Source organism: Passer montanus, unplaced genomic scaffold (assembly GCF_014805655.1).
Source record: "Passer montanus isolate IOZ18808 unplaced genomic scaffold, ASM1480565v1 scaffold54, whole genome shotgun sequence".
Lineage (NCBI taxonomy): Eukaryota > Metazoa > Chordata > Aves > Passeriformes > Passeridae > Passer > Passer montanus.
The window spans coordinates 687,452-703,233 of record NW_024370374.1 but is presented as its reverse complement, the minus strand read 5'-3'; the positions used below and the strand labels follow the sequence as shown (position 1 = coordinate 703,233).

At 40.2% G+C, this 15,782-nt stretch overlaps 1 protein-coding gene across 3 annotated transcripts in view; it reads right to left on the bottom strand.

The window, feature by feature from the left end:
- NELL1 (neural EGFL like 1) overlaps positions 1-15,782 on the bottom strand; it is a 277,445-nt gene that overhangs the window by 247,427 nt on the left and 14,236 nt on the right. For all 3 annotated transcript variants that reach the window (XM_039725136.1, XM_039725137.1, XM_039725138.1), the window contains exon 2: positions 9,243-9,393. In XM_039725136.1, coding sequence (XP_039581070.1) covers positions 9,243-9,393 — 151 coding nt within the window. The remainder of the gene's footprint in view (positions 1-9,242; positions 9,394-15,782) is intronic.

Sequence of the window (15,782 nt, the reverse complement as noted above, 5' to 3'; positions counted from 1 at the left end):
TGTCCCAGGGCAAAGCAGCAGGCACAGATGGCATCCCTGCAAATATGTACAAACTTGGGGTTGCCATCTAGTCAAAACACTGTGCATCTGCTTAACATCATATGGGAGAAGGTCACAAAACCACAGGAGTTCAAGGATGGAAGCCCCATCCACCTTGCACATGCAGCAGCAACACTGCCTCCCAAATGCTGGGGAAAAAATCACTGCCATAAAAATCAGACTGTTACTGCACAGAAACTTCTGGAAAACATCTGTGAGTCTGGCCAAGAAGTAGCTGTTTGTTTGGGGTTTTTTTTCAATAATAATGCAAATTCAGAAAAAGTTCAGAGATCAGTCGTTTTGATGTCATCAGCTATAAATTGTATAAATTCAGCAAGCTTCTGAAAAAATCAGTATATTTGGACTTGTTTGTGCACATTGATTTTTCATTTCACAATAGCATTGTGCTATTTCATGATAGAAATGGCTTCAGGCAAGACTGTGCTTTAGCATCTTTGTAGAAACACTTCTTCATGTATTTAGAGAAAGGCAAAAAATCTGCATCCATTATCACAGAGATCTCAGGATTTTCCATCTACAGGGATTCTGTGATGAATCACACACCATTACTCCTTTGGCCTTTTGCTGCTCCTTACCACCAAGTAAGTCTGTGTGCAAAGTGGGACAAACTGTGTTGGGTGTGCCAAGTGGCTCAGCCTGGACAGCGACATCAAAGTAACTGAGATTTTGTTTTAGCAGTCCTCAGTGCAAAGCAAATCGGGCCAGGAACAGGCACTGGACTGCAGATCAGCTGGCAGGCATCTGCCCAAGGCACTGCCCCTGTCAGAGATGAAGCCATAGTGAGAAAAACAGTGCCTCTGAAAGAAAAGATACATCTCCTCAAACGAAAGGAAACACTCACTTTGCAGTTGTCACCACAGCTCTGTGTGGATTCAAAACCAGAACAAGTTACACCTGTCAAGGCAAATATTTCAGTCGCTTCCATGGGTGCTGTTCCTGTACCTTAGTTACTATAAAGTGACAGGGCAAGATCCCAAGCTCCGAAGCATTAAGCATTGTGAAACACGGGATTTTGAAGAAATGCTCTTAACACACTCAAGCACACAGATCTACTCCTCCACTGCATGTGAGTCTTGAGGAACTCTGGTGCAGTGAGAGTCTCATGTGCCACAACTGTCACTGCAACAGTGGCCCTGGATGGTGAGACAGGAAAGCTTCCTTAACATCCATACTAACAAACCATTCAAGCTACTTTTTACAGCTGGTTTGAATAAAGACAGACCCAGAGGCTGCACAGCAAAACCATACATGGCAAATTGTTGCTTATGCAGCATTAAAAACTCACTGCTGTGGCAGAGATTACACACTGATATCACTGAAGTCAGACTGACATCAGGCAGCACAAAAGGTGTCATGAATAGAAGCATTACCCGTGACAAAAAAAATTGTTGCTAAAAATCAGATTAACTTTCTACAAAGGGAAACACAAAAGCCGAATCCCATATATTGCATCACCTACTCTATTCCTACTCTATTCCAAAAGTATTCCTTCTATGCAAGCAAATACAATATAGCCAAAATGTAACACTGAACACACTTTCAAACCTCTCAAGTAAAAGCCTGAAAGCGCAACATCACTGTGCTACTGGGTACCTAAATAAGGTTCTTCCAAACATTTCTATCCTTTCATTTCAAGCAAAAGGAACTAAACCCAGTCAATTAAATGACTTTATTTTTCTATTCAGACCACTCTGAGGACAACAGTAATTGTGTTCTACCAACTTAGCTTGAAACATTTAACAATAAACACTCCCACCCTGACACCTTCTATTAGTACAGAAATTATTTATTAACATTTTGTCATTTGCTCTACTCATCTTATACATGGCAGCTGGGCATGCAAGCTGCAAGGCATAAAGCACTCATGATGTGTTTGTGTACCTGCAACTAGGCACAGGCCATCCTAATACGAATTTACTTTCCTCTTTGATCATATAAAGAAAAAAGTCACCCCAACATCTGCCTGCCAGGTAAAAGACAACTGGAGTCAGAGCTGGTACAAAGCAGCTACGTATTTCCATGGTATGTGTTGTGAGGATTGACCTTCAGCATTTTTGTTTTCATTTTATATGTCTAAAAATCTACCTTCACCATGGCTGCCTACTGTCTGAAAAAAAGAGCCTGGTTTCTCTCCTAGTCCTAATAAACCAAGCAGGAAGTACCACACTGCACCTAAAAATAGAACAGCATGTTAGCAGGCTTCAGAGCTAGTGCAGCCAGCAGGACAGAAAAGAGTCTGGCTGGAGCAAGCTGAAGTTATGACTCCTTAAATGTGTCTCAAAAAAAACCCCAGCAAACCCACACAAAAACAACAAAAGAACATGCTCACACTAATCACTGTCTTACCTTTACTGAAAAATATCCTGAAAAAAGAGAATCTTCACTCCTTTACATATCACCACTCCAACACCAAGTCACCTTGTACACCCACATCCTGCAGCTGTCCTTACAGGGCTCGTCACCCACAACCCCTGGCCAAAGGTTGTTTTTCACAGTGGATCATCTGCAATTCACAAAGCATCTGTATCTGAGGACTTTCTGAATGGGGGCTGGCTACTTTCTATGGTTAACCTGAGACTCTGAGCTGGCATTAACCCAGGGAGCTCTGCAGGTATGCTGAAGCCTAGAGCTGCCAGTGTGACCAGGCAGACCCCAGCAGAGCTGAAAAAAAAGCACAGCCCCATCCTGTCCCTCCCTCCCTCATGCTCATCACTGCAGCAACAGCTCAGCTCAGGGGATCCCCAAATTCAGTCTCTAAAAGCCAGATTTTAATAAAACAAGAGGATAACAGCTTTTTTAACTAATGAGGTCTGTCACCTGAGTAAAACTACTCCATTGAAAAGTATCTGAAAACAAATTACCCTAATTGTGGTGTCCTTAGAAGAAAGGTTCTTCCCACTAATCTCTCAAATTCAGCAGTTTTTCAGTGATTTCTTACATTATGACAAATTCCACATGCTGCAAAACGTGGAATATACCAAAATCATCTTAGGTCTGGACTGGTCAGTATTCTTTAGACACTTTAAGCTGGCTTATTAAGACTTTTCTAATCAGCAGGAAAGGACACAATCAGTGGAACAATTACCATCCCTTAATGAAGAGCAGGCTAGAATTGATAGACTATAAGGATGTAGTACACCAGTATGTCACCTATTTATACATTGCCAACTTGGCAAAAAACTCCAGGTCCATGCATCCCTTAGCTGAACTATCTCCATTATAACATTAAAAAATCACACCAAGAGGTCAAAAAGTCCAGGGGGAAACCCTTCCCTCAGGCATGCACAGAAGTCAGCTGAGATTACAAAACTTGCATGGAAACTACAAACCAGTAGTAACTACTAACCAGTCCCAGGGCTGTACTTGGAAAGTTACCAGCTCTGGACTTCTGTGTACAAATTACTTCTGTGGGAAGTCCTGTTGGTGTGCTTGGTTTGTGTGAAACCACCAAGCACCCAGGCTTGTGCAGATCTGAAATAAATAACTGATGTCTCTCTCAAGTGTGTAATTATTGCCTTGTTGCACACCAGGTAACAGACAACAAACACATTTCTCCTGGATTCTCTGGGAAAACAAAAAAAATATAAAATCTCTTCCTTTGCCCTCTCTCAAGGTCTAGTCCATGTCTGCTCCGTCTGTATGCCCTCAGTCCCATGCAGCCTCCACCTTCCCTGCCCCTGCGAAAGCTCTGGCAGCTTTCCATAGCCAGCAACCATCAGGGCAGGCACTGCCACCTCCCTCCCTTTCTGGACACAGTGCCTGGAGCAAAGAAAGCACACAGGCATCATTAAAAAACTGCAAATAAAACCCAAAAAACCAGACATGTCACCAGACTACTGTCAGCCACACAAATGAACATTAATAACATGTTGCAGACATCTAACTGTCTTATTAACTAGGGCAGTTAACATTCCAAACAAGCAGCCCAAATTCAGCAGACAGTTTTCAGAAAGTTGCATTTAGTGTAAGTTTGAGACATTCTGGTTCTTTGGCTGTATCAGAGGATCATAAAGCAATCAAACAGAATAACTCCGCATGTTGGAGCAGACTCCTGGGGGACCCACACATCTTTGCTGCTGGCTGACCATAACATTTCTGCACTGTCCAAATTCGGGTTTAAAGAGTTTCAAACTGTCAGCCATTCTCCTCCAATTGCCAACGTGGTCCAATGGATGTGTTTCAACAGCTGGTTATGAGCAGCATGTTAATGCTTCAGAGAGACAACAATTGTCAGCCTAGTGTACATAAAACACCTGCTCTCAGCAGGAAGCCACAGGATGGAAGGTAACTCCTCTAGCAGTAACTCCTCTCTCACAATGCTTAAATCAGTGGAAGATTTATACAACAGTTCTTCTTCACTTTACCCTTTTGTGTACTTTAACCCCAAGAACAGAAGCAGGTGGGCACAATTCTCTTTGCATTTGCATCTCTAAAGACCTTTTGAGAAGGCAAAAATCATGTAAATGCCTCACATATTTCACATCAACTCATTCAGAGGGGTGGAAGTAAGGCTCAGTCTTCAGCTATTCCCGTTACAGCTTTCCAGTTTAGCAATTCAACATATAAATATTCATAAAGATGTGCCCTTTACCCTAAAAGAAAAAGGTTAATGGATATATCTGCAGAGTTTTTCCTTCCCTTTCTGAATCCTGGGCATCTTGGAATCCAATATGCGTATATCCATCTTGCAGAGAATAATCTAAAACATAGCAGGGAGTAAATCCAATTTTTCAGGTTTACTACTAGGGTCAGAAGTCACTTGCAGAGGCTTCTTTTCATCAGCTAGGTTTCAGTGAATAATTTAACTAGCTTATTACTCCTCTGTGTTTTTAATTAAACATATAATGGCCTGGTAGCCTTCCAGCTGTTATTTGTGAACATACAGCTTTTTCTCTGCTCCTCAACAGCCTCAGAAGGCATTCATGGTGTCACCTGGGGTAAGTATCCAACAGCGGACTGGAGCCTCATGCCTATTTTACCTCCCCATCCAAAACTCACCTGCAAGGAATAAAAGTCTCACTATGAGCCTGACACATTTATCAGAATCTTCCTGAATATTTATATCAACACAGCTTTCTGCTACATAGTGAAGGGGCATATTTTGAACTCGGTAAATCCATTTCATTATAGCAGTACAATCAGCTTATGGGTTTCCAGATATTTGGCATGGCATCAAGTTTCTAAAGTTCAGGTCCTAGACAGAGGTTACAAGCATATTAAGAAAAAAAATTTTAAAAAGGAAAAATTTGGCAAAAAAGTTTTTAATGCTTCCTGGAACAAAATCTTCGAAACAATCATCTTATGACTCAGTCCTTTGTTCTATCGTGGTGAGATCTCCCATTATGAAACACTCTTCAGAAAGAATGACATATGAGTACCTGAACATCCTTGACATATTTCTCCAGATACTGATCTTGGCCAGTGGTGGAGAAGAACCATCAACATATCTCAAACTCAGAGATTAAACAGCTGAAAGGCAATGCTGACTCCATGTAATTTATGTTCTTGGGCTCTGGACCATGCAAGGCCAGAGCAGCCAAGGAGCAGGAAGACACAGCTTCAGGTGAAACTGGATTAAATCGCTGTTGAAATGAGGAATTCATTGTGGGTGGCATTTTAAATATCTTGATGGCCTTTTCTAAGTGTTTTGGTGGTCTAAAGAGTGAAAGGTTGTGAACAAAATAGCTCACAAAGCCCATCTAGGAAGAACTGACTAGCATAATTCGCTAATCAAGAAAACAATTTCCACCTTTTACATCCTCAAGTAACATGTCTGTCCATCCTATATTATTTTTATTACCTCTAATTTAGGAAAGAAAACAATCCTCAAATTTACCACTATATTCTGTCACCCCGTTCTTCTAAGCCTTCTGATGTTTACATTTTTGTAATGGAGTTTTCTCGGACACTTTTATGTAAATAATGATTGGTTTTGCATTCCTTTATGGAGGAGGAGAAATTTGATGGACATTGGTTTGCCCATTGGAGTCATTGGAGTCATTGGAGAGGTGGCAATTTCATCCTCCCATCTACTGTCACTTTTGAAAGTCTGTAAATATTGGAGTCAGGAAATAAATTTCCCTTCTTCCTACCTCAGAGTTCCAGCATGCCTGTCGTTTCAGTTCGTGTCCTATTACGACAATATTCCACATAACTATATACACAGACTGCACAAACTATTAGATTCTCCAATTAGAATTTCTCTGCATTAAGATTTTGATTTTTCAAGCATGAAAACAAAGTCTTTATCATCATTAAACTGATTCAACAAAATGTTAACAAAGATGCACTGTTATCTTTGTTCTGTCCATCAAATGATGATACATATTAACAGCAAATATCTAATTGCTACGAAATATCCATTTAGAATAACAAAACAGTATATCTAAATTACTGACTTCAAGAAAAATTGAGTATTAACCTTATTTTATTATCTTCAGTTTAAGAGCTCCATTTTATTGGAAAATAAAAACCTGCTAAAACTTACTAGAGAAATGAAATTTCAAATCAGGCATTCTATGCCTTACTACCTTAGGACAATCATCTCCACTACCCCAAAAAACAGAATATATACACACACCTTTTCGTTGCTTGGAATAACACCTATTTCTCAACTATTAAATCTGGGTACAACAAAAAAAAGACATTTGTCACAGAGATATGAAGTCTCCTATCCACAGCTAACAGCGCTCCTTTTTGTCACTTGTTGCTGACCTATATGTTCTGAAGGCTTGAACTTTTAATTTGGCCACTTTTGGTATGCTGGTAAGTTAAAAAAGGTAAGCCTTTAACTATAATATCTCCTATTTTGCACAAAGAAAAGAAATTGAGAAAATTGAGAAGAGTTCCTGGGTTTTGCATAGTCAAAAACTATACTGGTTAAGGAAAAATTGTACCCTTATACTTGTTCCCACTCATCTTGCTCCTGATGAAATAAAGATACTCTTTATTATCCTCTTTGCAGCTTCTGTTTTCAAAGACACGGGGAAAATTGAAAAAGATTGACTAAAAAAATTCATGTCATCAAGAACAGAACCATGATAATTATCAGAAGCTTAGTAGGAGCAACAATTAATAAAAGGCTTGCCCTGTGACATGTGTCTGCACCCATTTCAGTTCCCATGCAAAGCTATAGAGTGAGTGGAGCTGTTAGAGAAACATCAAAAATTAGCCACCTAAAAGTTCTGCTATTACATTGATCTAATGTAAGCATGGTGCCCTTCAGAAGTGCCCAAAATCTTTGCTCTCTACTTCTCATCCATGTTAAAAAATACTTTCTCCATTGTCATCCACTTTATTAATTTCTGTCATCACAGATCTGGGGGTCTAAAAGCAGGATCCTTACCAAGGTCTGAGCAGCAACCTGACAAACAAACAATGGCTTTAAGGGATACACAGTGAGTCCAAAAAAGGACAGCCACAGTAATCCACCTGAAATAACAGCAGTCAAGAGCAACACCAGACATGCCTGTTCTGATTCCTGCATGCAATTACAGAGACTGAAACTTCCTGTTGCTACACAGAGCTACAAAGGTTCAACTGAGACTAGCAGGCAATCCTTCAATTCTATGTATTTTTAAGCAGATGTCATCATTTAAAATATTATAGATAACCTCAGTGCCAGAGAGGACAACAGCAGTGTATTTTGTTCAACCAAGATTACTCCTGCAGAGCACATCTCCCTACAAGCCTCTGCCTGTCAAGATAGAGGACTCAAGGAGCTGCATTCAGTAGACACCATATCTAAAAATCCATGTGCCTCGCATTGTATAATCACCACTGCCTGTCTAGTTTGACCTTGGATTTTGCTAAGTGCAGGCATGTGACAGCATTTTTCTGTTCAATGGCTGTCCTCAATGTCCTCTTTCTCAAATAAATAATAAACAAACTCTTAACATGGCAAACTGATCCTGTTAACCACGACTTCAAATGGCCTGAAAAAGCTTGGAGAAACTGAAAAGTAATGCAAAAGGAATGATAAAATAAGAGCAGGAGAACAGGAAGCGATGAAGGAAGGGATCCCTCTCTAATGTAAAACAATATTCTTCTAGACTGAGACAGTGGCCTGAAAAATGCAAAAAGGAATAAAGTAAAAGAAAGACCAATAAGAAAGTAGAGGTGACAGAGAAGTATAGCAAAGTCCTCCCCCTAACTGGGGAGCCTCATCTGGACATCTCTGCTGTTGCTCTAGCAAAAGGCATCACTGACAATTTGGTCATGATGAAGTCACTGCCTTCTCCTTCATACACTTTCTCAACAAAAAGGAAAGAAATTGGGCTAACAACTGAGTATCATGTGCATGATTAAGACAAATACCAGTAGGACTTTTTTAACAGAAGCGCTGCAGAATAACTGGTATTAGATTTGAAATGGGAGCAACCAGAGAATGTTCCATTACTTTATTACAAGAGAAAAGACCAGCACTAGTCTTTTATGTGTCAAGACTAGACACAAAGGTCCTTCAAGACCTAAGAAATTACCAAAAAAGCATTCACAAAGTTACAAATAGGAGACTGTTTGACACAACACACACTTTGAAGCATCAAAATGTCATTGGAATTATGAACCATAACACAAAGTACACCTTTTTTTGTAACAAACTGATGTCTACCACTAAAACAGATAATCAAAGGGACCTCTTTTTCCTCCTACACTGACAACCAGAAACAAAAAAAAAAAAAAGGGCAGGGGGAAGAGACACATGAAATAGGAATTTAATGTATTCATGTTGAGAAGATACACAGTATTACATGGAAACACAAGTAACTTAATTGTTTAATAGTTTAGTTACTGAATCTCCAAAATACTGTATTATTTTATAATGTTATGAAACATAGTGAAGCAAGAAAAGTGCAAGTTTAACTTTTATGAAAAAGCAAACTCCAAAGCACATATAATAAACCAGTCAGGAAAATTGCATTACAAGGTTTGTAATTTCCAAAGTGCATTGCATCTATACTATACTGGCTTTAATCTTTCTGTTTAAGTTATTTTAGATCAGGATACATAAATAATTAATTCCTCCTATAACAAAAAAAAAAAAAAAAAAACCAGTGAAGAAAGGCTCTAACTTGCATGTTAGATTTTACATCTACCATTTCAACGCATTGTCCAAACAGACCACTGAGCACTCACTATCTTTTATGTTGCTGCTGCAAGAGAGAGAAACAAATTGCTCTTACCTGTGCTCCAACTCTCGGATGGACAATATAACTCCAGAAGTCGATGCCTTTTGCTGCAGAGTGGCCAGAAACGTGAACTCACTTCTATTCCGGAAGAGCTGAATTAACTTCTCACTTACATGGGGTGCTGCGTAGATTTCTCTTTCTGTATCTATGAATTTTATTTTTAAAAGGAAAAAAAAAAAGGAAATAACAGTCTAGTAAAAATGCTAAGTCAGAAATATTCAGATTACATTTTTCATTTTCACATCAATATTTTTCATTTTTGAGAGTCATCCGCCATGGTCCACCACTGCATTTTTTCAATGAAAAAACCCAAATGCCATCTCTGTCAGCAGTCACTTTGACAAGTTCACAACTGGTCAGCTACTGATTTTCTGATGGATTTTTTGACGGGATGCTGAGCCATTTGTGTCTGCTGCGAGCAGATTAAGTTGCTGTAAATAAGGTGTGCTGCAGTCAGATAAATAGGCCCCTAAATTCTGAGAGATCTCGGGCACTGCCTCTCCCAACGCAATTCACCAAGCTCCAATTTCAGTTTTCACCACTGACTCTGTTACCACCTCTCCCTCGTACATCACAGGAAACCTGTCCTTGCACAGTGTAAGGCAGAGATGTATTACTGCTAATAATGCTATACGGCTGTGCTCCTGCCTGAGAAATAAATACATGACATGCTTGCAATCCACAGCTGTTTTAGGGATTTCTCAGTTTAAACAAGCAAAATATGACAGCTCATACAATATTTATTAAACTACAGCCTGACCAGGCAGATGCAGAAACATTCCAGCCTCGCTAATCCTGACAATGTCCAAGCAGCATCATACCTTCTCAGATTCAAATGCATCATCTCCCACCACGTTCATTTTTACCTCATCATTTATTCACTATACATCATCATTACAAAAGACAATTAACAACAATGCACAGAAATCATGGCATTTCACCTTCCTGCCTATTGCCATGTGTCTCATGCTGGGCCTTCGTCACACTTTTGCAAGACCTGAGCCACTTGCAGTTCCTGGATGTCATAACCAATTAGATACCCAGTGTGCCTGCTTTCCAAAGGTTTTACTCTGAAGCCAAAAATGCTGGCACAAATTCTCAGCTGGTAGAAAACCAGAGAAACGCCACTGAATGCTGAGAATCCAGCCCAGCATGCATGATGTAACACACAAAGGAGTGATGAAAATTACAATTCAGAATTTCACTGTAGAAGGAAAAAAAAAAATCCCCAACACTAGAAAAAGGCCCCATTGTGTACATTAAATGAGGCTTTGCAGACAGAGAGGAGAGAGACTGGCTTGGAAAACAACCTAAAACCCCAAACGCACAACTGAGGGAATGCCATGGACTGAAACCAAACTCCAAGGAAAATGTATTCAAGCATGTTTGGTAATTGGGTGTCTCCATTTGCTCTGTGCAGCTTAAAGCCCTCCAAAGGAGCTTAGACATGCAGACTCGTAACATGCTTACACCCTGAAAAGCTCACCAGTGGAAAGTACTACAGTTAGACATCCAAAATCATCAGTCATCATTTTAAAATCTTTGCCAGGGGTTCTAATGTCCCTGATAAATAAATATAGTGCCCACTCTACAGCAACAAACTATTTGTCTGTCCAGTGCCACTTTTACCAGAGCAGAGGATAAAGCTCCCAAGAGCAGAAAGCATCTCCACTGCCATCGTACAGTGGAACAGAAGAAAAAACAACCAGCACAGAAGACCAGATTTTGTCTTTATCTATTAGCTTTCTGTATCTGTATCATTATCTTCACCTAGCAGGTGTTATTACTAGTCATAAATATAATGTAGTTTCTTTTTGAAAAGCTGATACAAGAGATACAAAACTACTTCTCCCCAGACCCATAAATTCACCAATATCCAGTTTGCTATCTACAGAAACAGACAACCCACTGGTAGCATGTTCCAAGGCACAAGTAAGACTCAGAGGTAAAATGTCCAAGACCTGACAGATTAAGACTATTATCATTTTTTGAAGGTTAAAAACCTTCGTATCTTACTTTTTTTTTTCTTAAAGGTGTTACAGTTACCAGAAATAAAATGACTTAAAGCTTTCAAAAATTCTTTCACATGAAAGCACAGGCAGTGCTGTCAGTGGAACATATATGTTTAAACTTCAGCCGAGCTTTGCAAAGTACAACAGTTTCTCATTATAGGAAGGCCCACGTCCCACCACCTATCCATCAATTTTTGTACAAAAATATAGGACTCCTTGCTCAGAATCATCCGTGGTTCATCAGTGCACTGACTATTTCAGTTAGAAACATGCTTTGAAATACTTTGCTATTCTCTACCACCTCTTCATAGATAAGAGTATACTAAAACCACATGAAACACTGATGTTCGTTCTCTGTTGATTAAAATTGGTAAGATCCAAAGTTCTGAAATTCCAGAGTATTGGGTTGAAACTACTGGGTAACAAATAGTATTTACAGACTGCTTTCAACACTGTGCTAGTGTAATTGGTACAAAGGAAGTTATATAACCAGGCTTTTAGAAAATTAACACACTTCTAAGTACAGTGCTATGTATCTGGGAAACAAGTCCAGCCATTACCAGCACCCTGGGACAACCCTACTGCCAGCCAGGTGAAAAATTTACTTGCTGATGCAAAAATATCTCTAGAAATGCTGCTTTCCACAGCCTAATCTCAGTACCTAAAAGGGGACTTTCCCACTAGTTCCATGGTGAGATGGTAAATGCAGCTGGACTCAAGCTGAGATGGCCACCAAGGCTGGTGGGGATCCAGAGGGCACACGTGGAGCTGAGACTGCCCCAGGGCCGAGCACAACCTGGGCTTGCAACTGGTACTCCAGTGCTGGGAAGGAGGAGTTTTGAGGCCAACACTGCATGGCCCAGCTCCTGTCCCCATGGCACAGCCCCCCCACTGCAGCAGCTGCCCTCACACACAGCATCCCCGGGAACACCGGGTTCGTGTTTTGCTTGATTTCTGCAGAAAATACCATACAAATGAGCTGGGAGTACAATCCATTTAGAATAAGAGCCTTCTATTTTCAGGTAGATTTTCACACTTCAAAATAAAAAAAAAAAAATCTGAAAAAAAATGAGAATATATACACCCCCTCACCACAGGTGCCTGAAAGGCAAAATACATTTTATGCTCTCTATAAAAATAACTGTCTGCTTGTAATGAAATGTCATATTTCCTACATAATACAGAACAATATAGGTTTATACAGCAATCTTCAGTGAAACATCGCTTCATGCTTGAATGATAATGCAATCTCAGCAAAATAAATAAACACAGATACGACTTTCATATGCCCTTCTATGTGATTATATTTTCTTAATTTGAAATAGTGACTGTCTGAAGGGTTTTTAAAAACATACCAGAGTGCTTCTAAAATTAATCAACAAAAGAAAGCAAGCATACTCAGTTATTTGCAAGTCCGAGAGACAGAAATCATCTCAGAGCATCAAGTAAAGGCAACTTTCTACCTTCAGCAGAACAAAAGCACAAGACACACCTATGTTAGAGAGAGCATATGTGTCGCTTGGTTTTAATTCTTAAGCTGTGAGTCCAAGGAAGAAGTGCCAAACACAAGCCAAAGGTCCAGTTTGCTAGAACAGACAACCATAACCATTTAGGTACTACCATCTCCCCTCCCTGGCACCATCTCCCCCACTACCAGGGATGCCACCTTGCCTTGTCCTGGATGCCTTGTCCCCTGCGAGCCCATTCAGCCCCCAACCAGCACAGCCCTGCCAAGCCAAAAAGAGCTACAAGAGGAAGCAGCACCCAAGGCTGCCCTGAGACGGGGGCTCAGCACCCACAGCACCCTGCCCAGCTGCAGCAAGCTCCTACACCCTGAGCCGCACACAGGGATTTTACCCACAACTGGAACTACTCACAACATCAGCACCTTCATCAGCACCTTCAAAATAAGTCCCAAATTTAGGTCTGTTTTCACTTTCCCATAAAACCAAACGAATGGCGATGCTGCTCTGGGGCCAACTATGTTGGGCCAAACTTTACCTCACAAAAACCATTCAGATATTTCAGTGCACACTAACCCTAAATGCCAAATGGAATTAAGTACAATAACTCAGGATCAGCAGCAGTCCTTATCCCACCTGATTTAGACCCTCAAGTCACATCTTTGTGTGTGGATTCAATGCTCTATGCATCACCTGCTCTAGCAACTAAAAATTAAAACCTCAGGCTTCTGCCATTTGTAACCCTGAACACATTAGAAGCCCAGTTAGGAGAAATTCAGGAGTTGACATCAGCTCCACTAATAACAGTGTAATAATATCACCATAACACAGAAGTAGACAAAATGAGTTAGAGAGGGAAAAGGACAATGAAAGAAAAAGGAAAGGAAAGAAAGCAAAGGTCTTGCCAAGCCTCCTTTGACAGTGACAACAACCCACAGTACAAACGGAAATACATGACCATTTGGGATGGAATTTTAAGTGATGAGAAATGTGCACCAGTTGTTAAAAGTCATATCCCCATCCATCTGGGGAATAATTTTTCTTTAATAGATGCTTCCATTAGAGGAAAAATACTAAAATTCAGTTCTGAATCAACTCATTTTCTAAAGCAATAGGTACATTTTATCATTCACTAGCCTGCTTGAATACCTTTTACTTCCCTTGGCAGAGAACATACTGCAGAACACATGGCTTTATTGGTAACTTCAATCATTTTAAAGCTATTTGCTTCAACATGCTTTCAGTAGAAACATTGAACAGTCACTCTGGACAGGCAAGTAGAAATTAATTCTGCAACAGCAGAGAACCCACATTTAAGCTATAGCAATTAAATAATTGAATATCACAGTTTTTTGGCTTTTACCTTGCTACGGGTGAAATCCAATAAAACTGAAAACTGTATTTAAAAAACAAAACAAACAGAAAATCACCCTGATTCCCCACTTTTTCTTAAATCACCAGCTTTACAAAAATGAAATCAAGATTAGAAGGATGATCCAAGACTAGCAACTCTCAGTGTAGGCAGTTCCTAACAGTTGCTGAGGATGAAAACACACAACAGTATCACAAAAACATTCTTGTTCACTGAAGCAGGTGCTTCACCAAAGCCTCTGAGTTGAGTGGGATCAAGTGCACCAACCTCCTTCCTGTGCACAAACCAGCCTTTGAAGAACTGGTAAAAAAAAAAAAAAACACCACAAAAAACCACACAAATACCAACAATGCAAAACACTAGTGATAAATGCCCATTCCCACCCGCTTCCACCCTTCTAAAAGCACTTCTCAGTCCACACAAGTCACAAACAGATGCAAAAATCCCCAGAAGGATGATAACGCTAATTATGGGGATCTTCTCCAAAAAGAATCATTTCACTGCCAAGCAGAGCAATGCTTCAGGTACTCAACCCTGCCTACCTACCAAGGGCAAAATGTAAGACGTCTGCAGATGCCACCAATTTTTTTGGTTTGAGCTATGGGGATAAATTCACATAAATTTCTCTTTATATACTAAGAAAACAGAAGACTTCACAACACGCTCCTGTGGCAGGAAAAGGCCCAGAGCCACATCCATCCCTCAGAGCACTTTGGGAGCTCAGTTCAGCCATGAGCACCAAGGCTCCAGACAGCCCACACCGTGCTGCAGAGGCCCATGTGCCTGCACTGCTTCCACCCAGGCTAAATGATGGGGTTCAGTAAGCTGGGGGCACTGTCAATGGAAAAGAAATGTAAATTTCTGCTAAGCTGGCACTTTGCAGCTCTCTGGGGCTGCTGCACTTGAACAGTAGGGTCCAGAATCACCTGTTCTACCTGTCAGCAACCCAAAGAGGGGTCAAAGCACTTCTCCTTTTTCTGAAAAACTGTGCTACCAGGGAGGACCAGGGATGGCATGATGTATTCTCATAAGCACATCTCTGCTTCTGAGTATTCTCGGCAACATGAAAAGACACTGTAAATGTTTTTGCCTTGCTAGCTCCACTCAGAGTCACTAATAAACAGTAGGAAATCATGTTCAACAGCACAGCTTTCTAAATTATGATTATTCATTGTAAATCACTTTTTACATGTTGCTTCAAACAGTGTTTCTCAAGAATAAGATCCGTCTGCAGTGAAATGCTTGGTGATTTTAATATGCAAGCCTCCTACAGAGATGATGTCTCATTTTAATTATTGTTTTGGTTTAATGGGTTTTCATTAAATTAGAGGATGGAGCAATTACCAGGGTGAACAGCTAATGTCACAAAGGTAAGTTCCCATGACTATACAGCAAAAGCAGTTCCGCTAGGGAAGGTGGAAAAATAGTGTAATTCAAGGTAAACTCTGCTTTTGCATCATGCAACACTACCTCTGGCTATACGTGCTCGTTTATTGCTGTCATTTTGATATACATGTTTGTAAACTAGTTTACAAATAGGTCTCTCCTAACAAAATTCATCTAGCATTCAAAATTATATATACATATAAATAAAAATCCTTTCAGGAAGCCACTGCAAGCCCAGCCCTAAAATTCCAGATGTCAGGGGCAGGAGAATTTTGAGTCACTGAAGAAATCAAACAGAGAA